Consider the following 12,257-nt stretch of genomic DNA (forward strand, 5'->3'; position numbering starts at 1 on the left):
AGGCAAAAAGTTATTGATAATTTTTATATTTAAATATATACAATATTCAGCAAAAGTGATTTAGTGAATATTTTTAAAAAAGTAGTTTAGTTGAAATTAGTTCTATTAGTTGACTAGTTTAGTTGGACGTGAGTCATTTATGTTGTACATTTGTCAAAAATTAATTAGTTTGGCACACCACCTCACAATGTCATTTTGGTATGATAGATCCACTCTATAAGACACGTTACGAGATTGGAGAGAAATTAGGTGGTTGAAATTTGGCACGCACTTTTTATTTGTGTACATTTAATGCAATAGAAATATAGAAAAATGAAATTATGGCATTACTTTTTATTTCTGTACATTTTCAATTATATATATATTTTTTATATAAAAAAGAGGAAATTATAAAGGTAAAATTTGAAACAATTCTAACAAAGTGTTGTATGATTATATTATTTTTTACTTGCTAAAAGATGATGAATATATATAATAAATTATTGTTATATCATGTATATATAAGTATGGGGTCGCGTTAAAATAAAACCAACCTTACTATCTCAATATTATGTATTAAAATTATCAACACAAAGACAAAACTTTCTCAATAGATTTGTGTTGATAAAATTATATCTTTGTGTTGAAATTTAAATTTACATGTTATGTTGATAAAGTTATATCTATATGTTGAGAAATTTGCAACATAATGTTGAAGTTCTGGGTTCTAGATTGGGAATTAGTTAGCATTTGATTACAACCCTATAAGTATGTATCTATATATATATGTAGGAGGCAAAAAATTATTGATAATTTTTATATTTAAATATATACAATATTCAGCAAAAAGTGATTTAGTGAATATTTTTAAAAAAGTAGTTTAATTGAAATTAATTCTATTAGTTGACTAGTTTAGTTGGACGTGAGTCATTTATGTTGTTGCATTTGTCAAAAATTAATTAGTTTGGCACACCATCTCATAGTATCATTTGGTATGATAGATCCCCCCTATAAAACACGTGACGAGAATGGAGGAAAATAGGTGGTTGAATTGTGGCACGTACTCTTTTTAAACCACATTATGCATCTTTACGTCGATGTCCGACTAGGAATTGAAATTTGAAATAGGTGGTGGGAATTGAAAGGAAAGAGCTCCGATGGCCGACAAGAGACCTCATGTGTTGGCCGTTGCATTCCCTGCTCAAGGCCACGTGAAGCCGCTCATGAGCCTCTGTCGCCAAATAGCCAAATACGGTATTAAGGTCACCTTTGTCAATGCCCATTCAATCCATCACAAGATACTTTCTGCATCTCAAAAACAACAAGACAAGGACGAAGAAGAAGATGATGATTCCTGCCACAATATAGTGATGCAAACTGTCCCTGACGGTCTCACTCCTGAAGACGATCCAAATAGCCCCTTTACGCTGCTCGAAACTCTCCCAAAGACATTGCCACAAAACTTGACAGAATTGATTCAAAGGATCAACACCTCCAATCCTAACGAGAAGGTTACCTGTCTCATTGCTGACATCGCATTTTCATGGATTTTCGAAATTGCAGACAAGATGGGAGCCGAGCCTGTCGCCTTTTCCACACCTTCCATCGCAACCTTGGCCTTCATGTTTCACACTCCCAAACTCTTAGAGCAAGGAATTCTGGATATAAATGGTAATATTTAATCATCCCTTTTGCTTTTTGTATAACTATTAATACTATCTTGAAACTTGAGACTTAGCTCAAAGCCGACAATATATCCTATCAAATTAAGTGCAGGATCTCTCCAAAATGGGGTTGTAGTTAGTCTTTCAAATGATATACCTGCTTGGAGGAATGGTGAGTTTCTATGGAGTTTCCCTACAGACCCGGAAATACAAAAGGTGTTCTTCAAATTTAGAACCGGATTCGAAGAAGCTAGTAAGGCAAGGTGGTTGCTTTGCAACTCTTGTCATGAGCTCGAACCTGCAGCTACTGAGTTGGTCCCTAACGTCTTGCCAGTCGGGCCCTTAAATTTACTCGACTTAAACAATGTCAAATCCTCCAATTTCTTCTCTGAAGATTCATCCTGTTTACGCTGGCTGGATACCCAACCTGATGGATCTGTGGTGTATGTTTCATTCGGAAGTTTAGCAGTTTTCTCTCAGTCGCAGTTGGATGAGTTGGCTCTCGGGCTTGAGCTATCAGGCCAGCCTTTTCTCTGGGTCAACCGGCCCAATCTCGCCAATGGGTCACGGGTTGTGTACCCTCCCGGGTTCGGGACTGGGCTCAGGAAGATAGTGGAATGGGCGCCTCAAAATAAAGTCCTTTCACATCCATCCATTGGTTGTTTCGTGTCTCATTGTGGATGGAACTCGACCATTGAAGGCGTGAGCAATGGGGTTCCTTTCCTATGTTGGTCTTATACTGCTGACCAGTTGCATAATGAAAGGTACATATGTGAAAAATGGGGGATTGGATTGAAAATTGATTTTGATGAAGAGGGGATTATTAGATCAAGATATGAAATCAAGAACAAAATTGACATGCTGTTGACTGATAATAAGTTTAAGGAAAATGCACTGAAGCTGAAGGAAATGTGTGGTAAGAGTGTTGCGGATGGTGGAACGTCTTGCAACAATATGAAGAAGTTTATTGATCATCTTTATAGAAGATGAATGGTATGGTTTTTGACTAATTACAAAAAATTTGTGTGTTCACGGCTATGTAACTGTTTCTGTTATGTACTAGTACTATTTTTTATGAAATGAAATTGATAAGGTTTTTACTTATCAAAGAGATTACTAAAATAAGGGTGTTTAATTTGATAAATGAAATCGACAAGCTTTTTATAGTGCCTGTTCTTGAATTTTAACAACATTTAAATTTCAATTTACCATTCTGATGAATTGCATGAGTATTATGTACACCAGATCATGCAAACATAACATTTAATTATAGTTGCACTTATTAAATTATTATTCCATCCTCAACATTGAGTGTATCTTCAGTACCTAGTTGGTTAAAAAATGCTATAGCTTGTCCCACAACATAGTACACATTTCATTATTTTGGAGTACCCTAAATAATTGTATTGTAGAAAACGTGAGGTAGTCGAGGGCTTTAGGCCTTTTGAATGTGATCAATTTTTTTTGGCCTTTCACCTAGCGAAACCTTTAAATATTTCATGTGAGGTGTTTTGATTGAAAATATATTTTATTTGGCATATGAGCTTTAGTTATTTGACAGAATCATAAAAAAAGGACCATTTCGACAAGGATTTTATACGTTATGGACCTATTTTTCAAAAAGTGAATGTTTTGGATTTTCATATGTCTAGAACCAAATTTGACCTTTACTCTTAAAAAAAATAAAATATTACTCCATCCGTCGCACTTTAAGAGTCTCATTTGAGTTCGGCACGAGTTTTAAGAAATGTAAAGGAAAGTTGGTGAAAAAATATAGTTGAATGTAAGTCCTACTTTTATGTATTAGTTTTATAATAAAATGTGAATGGAAAAAAGTTAGTGGAATGTGAAACCTATTACCATTTATGGTATATTTTAACCGGGACTCCTAAAGTGGGAAGGAGAGAGTACAACCTAACTTTAACTTTATTAACTAACATAAACATAATAAAATAAAAATCTTATCACGTCGTTTTTTTTTATAATTGTTTGTAATTTAATATTGCTAAAGTAGTAGTTTTAGAAAAAAAACTAATTTGATTATTTTATACTCCCTCCGTTCCACAGTAATAGAGGCATTTCATTTTGCCCACTCATTTTGAAAAAATAATTATATATAGTTAAAGTGGAGAAAAAGTAAAGTAATAGAGAGAATATTGTAGATAAGACTCTTCTCTACATTATTCCCTCTCTTATTTTACTCTCTCTCCAATTTAACTATTCCATTTAATATCATTTTTTCAAAACGAGTGCAGAAAATGAAATGTCTCTATTACATGGAACGGAGGGAGTACAATACTTAAGATTGGTTCGTGATACTTAGCTCCCAATGGAAGAATAATCAGAAGGTTCAATATTCAAACCAAAGTCTTCAATCTTCAATTTATGTGTTTAAAGGTGTTCTTAAGTGTGTGGGTGTGTATTAGGGCGGCTGGAAGATAATGGTGTTTGACCTGGGGATTTTCCTCTTATTTCTCACTCAAAAATCACATGTCGTAAAAAGAACGGACCCAATGAGTTTGACCCGTCCAGATCAATAGGGTCGGAATATTAGCATTTAGAGATCATCACGATAGGCCGATTACTGTTAACACATTCAGACATCATTCATTTGTTCACTTTAACTTGAGTGATAATACGTCTTTTTGGCTCATTTTAACCTATTTTCTTGAACATTCTCGACAAACTCGTTAAACTCCAAAACATCACATAATTACCTGGAAATACACAATTCTAGCTATAAAACTCGACAACAATAATAGGAACAACTCAATTAAACTGATTAAAATACAAGTTTATCAATCATTCATATTTTTTCCATACATAATTTGGATAAAAAAAATACTAATTTAATATTTCTTTATGTAATTAAAGTTATCTTTCAAATTAATATATTGTACTCCCTCCATCTCGTGTTACTCACACTTTCTGTATCGACTCGTCCCAAACTACTTACACTATTTCTATTTTAAGTAAGAGTTAGGATATATAATTAATGGGGTGCGTTAAGCTCCTTTGCACCCTAAGTGTCCTATTTCCTTCTTAATCTCAGCCTTTGGATCCTTGAATTGGATGGTTGTGATCAATGCATTATTAGTCTATAATGTTGCATTATTAGCCGCTGTGCATTATTAGAATGAAAATGTGCATTATTATTCAATAATGTTGCATTATTAGCCGCTGTGCATTATTAGAATGAAAATGTGCATTATTAAATGACACGCGGCATTAATCTAACCGTCAGATGACAAAATCGTGGGGCTAGGATTAAGAAGGAAAAAGGACAAAAGATATGAAAAGTATTTGAATACAACCCTATAATTAATAGATTAAATTTAATTATGTATTCCTTTGTGAAATGATTTCTCAATGAATGAGTGAGAAGAAATGAAAGGCTGAAGGGAATACGACATCAAAAACCTTAACCCACTAATACTAACTAATTAGCATATGGAAGTAAGGATTGATCCCACACAGATGAAGCGTTTTGAATTGTTTGTGTGATACGGCTTGGGGCTTGGCTGCTGCCACACTTTAATTTTGGGGTGGGTTAAGTATCTACTGGTGCGGAAAAGAAAAGAACTAACTAAGCTGAACAACTAAACTACCTACCTGAAAACATTACTAATAAACTACCTAACTGAAAACATTACTAAAAAAGACAAACAGAATAAACGGGGTTGTCAGGCCCTGCAAAAAGGTACGAAAAGTAAAATAACTTTAACAGAATCATCTTTCTCAACATATCAACATAAAAAAAATAGAGCAGCATCAGATCTGAAAAGCTGAAGAAGACAAAACAAAAGAAAACACATAAAACTTAAATTACTATTACGATCTAAACTACGACAACGTAAAAACAAGAACTACGGCTAAAGCATGCAAAGACGAAAAGAAAACATCTAGATCTAAACATAAAATAGAGACTCAAACAGAAAACAGAAAATCTAAGCTAAGACTTACATAAAACACGAAAACGAAAACAGCTGTAAAACATCAAAACATAAAACTAAGAAAAAAACATGAAAGAGAGTTGGTTACATGAAAATAATACAAAACGAAGCTAGGAAAGCAGAAAATTACTTCATCACTCCTTCTCGGAGTGGGATTACGGACTGAAACTGAAATATGCGAGGAACAACAAAGGAAACAGCTAACTACCAGCTAACTAGACGGAACCAAGTGTGTGAAGAGGATTGAAGAGCGAGGATTTGAAGAGCACTTTGATTTCAGCTCTGAAAGAGAACTAGAAATCCTACCTACTCTAAAGAGAACCCCCCTAAACGACTCAGCAAGAAATGAAATGTGGGGGAACTCTCTTCTCTTAGTGTGCAAGGCTCCTTTATATAGGGAGGCATAGGGCTCTGATCCCTAGGGTATCACCCCCCTGAAATGACGCTTTTTCCCTTCACATATTAGAGTGGAGTTCAAAGTCTTCTCTCCAGTGCAAGGTTGGCTGGCTCCGGTTGAATAATGACTTGATCAATTCAAAAGTCGTCTCTTTTATCCTTTTTCCCAACTTTTGCTTTCGCCCTCCTGGAATGATGTGGTCTTCGGCTTCCGGCGAAATCTACACACACCTGGCTCAAAAGGGGTTGTTAGTTCGCTGATTTCAGTGTAGTTTTACTATAAAATTCATGCATGAATCGGGCCTCGTCAATATGTAACTTCCAGTTTAGGTGATAAGCCCTTCAATCAAAGCATGAATAGATGAATTATGCTCACTAAGTGGTGGAAGAATCCAATGAACTCCCATGTGATCAAGAAAACCAAAGAATGACTAAATGATGAGTCATTAACTATCACAAGTGGTGGTAGAATCCAATGACAACCCATGTGATCACGAAAATCAAAGTATGCTACATGACAAGTCATTTCTATCACAAGTGGTGATAGAATACAATAATAACCCAATGTGATCACAAAAATCAAAATATGACCACATCACAAGTCATTTTCTATCACTAGTAGTAGTGGAATCCAATGACATTCCATGTGATTACGGAAATCAAAGAATGACTACATGACATGTCATTTTTTTCACAAGTGGTGGTGGAATCCAAGGATATTCCATGTGCTCACAAATGATAGTAGTGGAATCCTATGCTCAACAAATTGCTTCTATATATTTACCTATATGCTTCAAGAAAATTACACACAAATCCTCTCACAATTATTGATGATATTTTGGAAGGTCGAACATCGAAGGTCAATTATATAGTAAATGACCACGAACAAAATATGGAATATTATCTCACTGATGGCATATATCCTCAGTAGTTCGATAGATTTGTTTTATTTCCTCTTGGTTTCTATTTTACTTCGTCTAGGGTATGCAGATCTGTTAAGTTCTTCGTTTATTATGCATAGATTTGATTTCAAGTTAGTAGCTCTGTTTTTGTTTTGCTCATGTTGTTTTTCTTAAGAAGTTTTATGCAAATTTGGTTGTAGAAGACGATGTCACTGTCAGTTAGTACAAGAGTTAGTTATTCTGCCAACTTTTCAGTCGTACCTTGCTTTTTTTAGACGTGGTCCCCATCGTAGATTTATTTCCTAGGTCTAGCTGTTAGTTTAAGATTTTTTTTTAAGGTTCCCAAGTCAAGTTAATTTTTATTTTCCTCAACCCAAGAAAATGCGTGGCAGCAGCCAACACCAAAAACACTCCCAAATCCTTGAACATGAGTATTACGCATCCTTCTCTGTGGGATCGATCCCTACTTCCCTATACTAGGTTTAGTAAAGTGGTTGAGGGTTTTTTGAAAGAAAAAGTGCTTTGTGTGTCCGACGACCGGGATTCCTCGCGACCCACGAGTTCCTAGACCGAAGTGATCTGGTGGACTTGCTGGATCTAGGGAACCTGCTATTTTCTTATTTGAACAGCCATAGCACAAAACACAAGCCTTTCAAGTGGCGCCGTTGCCGGGGATGGATGGCGTTTGTTGTTATTTCAATTAAGGATTTGGTGTAAATATTTTAATTTCTGTTATTTTCTTTCTCCCTGACAGTTTATGAAAGCGGGCTTCCAATCTGGAAGTTGGGCAAGCTCATCTGGATCAGGGAGTGGCCAGTACGAGTGGCGAATCAAGGAATCTACATCTACCATCACTACTAGATCAGAATTGAGAACGGAAGATCCATTCCCGTTCGAGTCAGAGAGTGAAAAGGAGTGGAATTCATCGACAGAGGAGAACCCAGGGACATCAACCGAACCAGAGCATTCCGAGACCGAGGAGGAGAAGGACCCAGATATGGCTCATCTACTAGACCCCGATCCGGAAATAGGGTCGCTCACCGCACATCTTGATGGTGAACCCGCTCATGCTATAGTCTCGAATCCACGACGGAGGTCGATCGACATCAAGACGAATGTACTTGGAGTTCTACCTACCTTCTCTTGGCGTAGGAACGAATGCCCTTATAAATTTTTGAACGAGTTCAGTAAACTATGCAGCATTCAGAAGCGACCCAACGAGGCAACAGAAGAGGACTACCGTCTTCGAGCAATTCCGTTTGCTCTCAAAGGGGAGGCGAACACTTGGCTGTTGAGGCTTCCACCGGACTCGATCAACACATGGAAAGATTTTAAACTGGAATTTTTGGATTACTTTTTTCCATCTAACAAGACGAATTCCTTGAAGAAGGAGATTCAGGAGTGCAAACAAGAATACGATGAGTCTCTAAGTTCTTATTGGTCCCGCTTCAAGGGGCTGCTGGATGCTTGTCCAAACCACAGGATGATAGAAGCGGAGACTTACTATTTGTTCTATGAAGGTGCAAACCCTGAATCAAAGGACTTGATGAACTCCTCGAGCGGGGGGAATTTTACTAAAAACAAAGCAAGTGAAGCCAGGGAAACGCTGGGGAGATTAATTTTGGCAAAGAAGGCTTACAATAACCCGAGGAACATCTTGAGAAGGGGATCGGTCAATGTAGCAACGGAGCAAACTGATAAGAAGGTGGAAGACAGGATAGACCAATTGGAGAAAGCACTGTTGAATGCGATTGAAAAACACAACCCCCACGCTTCATCAAGGAGTGAGAAATTCCCGGGTCAAGAGGAAAGGCAACTGCAACCATATTATGGTCAGCCTAGCGAACAGGAATGCCATGTCCAGGCGAATTCGATGGGAAGTTGGAATCCCGATGGAAGTTGGAATTAAGGAAGACAGAGGGACGCTCCATGGAGGACTCACCCAAACTTTAGATGGACCGACCATGATCAAAGCCAGCCACCTCCCTTGCAGCTCACGAATTTTGCACACCCTCCGGAGAGGCAGCCCAACTGGTCAGGGAAGGGTCAAGAAGGACAATTGCAGCTGGGGTACAGGAATCAGGACCAAGCTAATTGGGGGAACAAAAATCAAAACAACCCAGGAAACTCCTATGTGCCACCTCACCAAAGGAATAACCAAGGCAATTTTCAGAATTCCCAACAGAACCACCAAGGAAATCAAGGGTCTGGTGGCCAGTACAATAATCAAGGGTCGAATAACCAATACAATAATCATCAAGGAAATTTTCGAAAGAACCAAGGTCAAGGACAAAATTTTGGTCAATTCAACTTCAGACCACAACGGAGTTTGGATGACATGGTCCATGATCTAGTAAATTCACAGCAGTTCATGCAAGGTAACTTACATTCCAACAATGACATGGTGCACAAGTTGCAAGATGCTCAGTCAGAGCAAAAAACCGTCATGGACATGATGGCAAAACAACTTTCCCAGATCGCAGTTTCTTTGAATGAGATGCGAGGGAATGAAGGCAAACTTCCTGCTACCGTCAAACCGCCAGACCGAGCAAACATTAGTCAAATCACCTTGAGATCTGGGCGGGGTTACGAAGGGCCGACGTTGGAAACTGATGAGGAAGTGCCTATGCAAGCTAAAGAAGGGAAACAGAGTCAGAAACAGCAAGAGGAAGGCGCTGAAACGAGGGAGATCATTGATCAGAGAGACCTCCAGAAGCAAGATTTAGGGGGATCTCTACCTCGATCAAGGGACCCGTTCTTCCTAGACCCCGAACCTGAGGAAGTAAGTAGGGAAGGAAACAAAACAGTTGATGAAACCCAGGCTGGGACTTCCACAAATGCAATAAAGCGAGCAAAACCATTTCCATATCGAGGGGAGGCGAAGAAGAAAAAGGATGATACAGAGGATCTCATGGAGATTTTCAGCAAGTTGGAAATCAACTTGCCATTCTTGCAAGCCTTGAAACTGCCCACCTTCAGTAAGTTCATCAAGGAGTTTATTGCAGGGAAAACCAAGCTAGACGGGAAGATTGTGATTGGAGAAACCGTGTCTGCTGTGATACAGAAAAGAAGGATGCCCTCGAAATGCACTGACCCAGGTATGTTTACATTACCCATCTCTTTAGGGGATATCAAGGTTGAGCATGCCATGTGTGATCTAGGGGCGTCAATAAATGTTTTACCACTTTCGATCAATAAGAAGTTAACTGGGGTAAGAATGGTTGCTACCAAGGTAGTGATCCAGCTAGCAGATAGGACTTGCATTTGCCCTGAAGGAGTGTTGGAAACTATTATAGTCAAAGTGCATGAATTTCTATATCCTGCTGATTTTTACGTAATCCAGATGAATGATAATGAGTCTGCTGAGTCTAGTGGGGTACTTTTGGGGAGGCCATTTTTTCGAACGGCTAAGACCATTATCGATGTGTTTGATGGAACATTTGCTTGGACTATAATGGGGAAAAATATACCTTTAGCATAGATGAGGGGATGAAAAGACCTTTAGATGTTGAGAATCTCTACGCTATTGATGTTATTAACCCTTTAGTCCAAGAATATCTTGAGACAGAATTGATACATGAACAAATCAACAACTCAGAGTTGAGTCATGCGATTGACAAAGAGGTTGTGGGATGGTGTGCAGCAGTGAACACAGAGGAATTGACAGATGAAGAGCTCACAGAGGCCATTATGGAATTCTGCAGAAGCTCGGAATCAGCTAGGTCCAAGGGATCAGCTTATGTAGCCAGCTTGGAAAAATCTCCTGGGTCAGGGAAAGAGACTTCACCGGAAATTACAGAAAAAAATCCCTTGCCCCAGGAGACGAATGGAACGAAAAAAGAGCTGAACACACTTCCACCAGGCCTTAAGTACGCTTACTTGGAGGAGGACGAGACATTTTCAGTAATAGTCAACAGCAACTTGACCAAGGAACAAGAGAAGGAGTTGTTGGAGGTCATCAAAAGGAACAAGAAGGCAATAGGATGGACTCTCTCAGATTTGGTGGGAATAAGTCCGGATCTTTGCATGCACCACATCCGTTTAGAAGAAAGTGCAAAGGCTCATCGAGATGCACAACGGAAGCTGAACCCAAACATGCGAGAGGAAGTCTTAAAGGAGGTATTGAAGTTGCTTGCTCTAGGAATCATTTACTCCATTCCTGACAGTGAGTGGGTCAGCCCTGTCCATATGGTGCCAAAGAAGTCTGGGATACAAGTTGTCAAAAATGAGAAGAATGAATTGGTACCCACCAGATTAGTGACAGGATGGAGGATGTGCATCGACTACAGGAAGTTGAACGAAGCCACAAAGAAGGATCATTTTCCTTTACCTTTCATTGATCAGATGCTGGAGAGATTGGCAGGTAAACAGTATTTTTGTTTCCTTGACGGATACAGCGGCTATTTCCAAATCTACGTTAATCCAGAGGATCAAGAGAAGACTACATTCACGTGCCCTTTTGGTACATATGCATACCGAAAAATGCCATTTGGATTGTGTAATGCACCGGGGACTTTTCAGCGATGCCATTTGGAAGTATGCATTGAGATATTCATGGACGATTTCACCGTTTATGGGAACTCATTTGATACTTGTTTAGCCAGCCTTGATCTAGTGTTGCAGAGGTGTCAGGAAAAGCATTTAGTGTTGAACTTCGAGAAGTGTCACTTCATGGTGACTGAAGGCATTGTCCTGGGTCACGTGGTTTCTGAGAGGGGTATCCAGGTAGACAAGGCAAAGGTGGATGTGATATCAAAATTACCATACCCTACGAATCAAAAAGAGGTGAGAGGTTTCCTAGGCCATGCAGGGTTCTATAGGAGGTTCATAAAGGATTTTGCAAAAATCGCTCAACCACTCACTCGGTTGCTACAAAATGATGTTGAATTCGTCTTTGACGAAGGATGCGAGAGGGCGTTCCAGCTGCTTAAGGACAGGTTAGTATCAGCATCAATAATCAGGGCACCAGACTGGAACCATCCTTTCGAGATAATGTGTGATGCAAGCGATTTCGCTGTGGGAGCCGTCTTAGGACAAAAAATTGATGGAAAAAGCTATGTGATTTTCTATGCTTCCAAAACACTAAATCAAGCTCAAAAGAATTATGACACCACGGAGAAGGAAATGTTAGCCATCGTCTATTCTTTTGAAAAATTCCGACCCTACCTTCTTGGGTCAAAGGTTATAGTCTTCACAGATCACGCAGCAATAAAGTACTTACTGGCTAAGAAGGAGTCGAAGCCAAGGTTAATCCGTTGGGTGTTACTTTTACAAGAGTTTGATTGGGAAGTACGAGATAAAAGAGGAACGGAGAATAGGGTAGCAGATCATTTGAGCAGAATCTTCCAAGGAGAAACAGAAGA

At 38.7% G+C, this 12,257-nt stretch overlaps 1 protein-coding gene across 1 annotated transcript; it reads left to right on the forward strand.

Moving 5' to 3' along the window:
* The first annotated feature begins 1,038 nt into the window (after nucleotides 1-1,038).
* LOC125210243 (UDP-glycosyltransferase 83A1-like) lies at nucleotides 1,039-2,768 on the forward strand. The gene is made up of 2 exons (XM_048109808.2): nucleotides 1,039-1,650; nucleotides 1,756-2,768. Exons 1-2 carry the CDS (start codon nucleotides 1,137-1,139, stop codon nucleotides 2,631-2,633), a joined length of 1,392 nt encoding a protein of 463 aa, XP_047965765.2. The 5' UTR covers nucleotides 1,039-1,136; the 3' UTR covers nucleotides 2,634-2,768.
* The last annotated feature ends 9,489 nt before the right edge of the window (nucleotides 2,769-12,257 follow it).

This window comes from Salvia hispanica, chromosome 3 (genome assembly GCF_029641045.1).
Source record: "Salvia hispanica isolate PSC_SH4W2 chromosome 3, Shi_PSC_v1, whole genome shotgun sequence".
NCBI lineage: Eukaryota > Viridiplantae > Streptophyta > Magnoliopsida > Lamiales > Lamiaceae > Salvia > Salvia hispanica.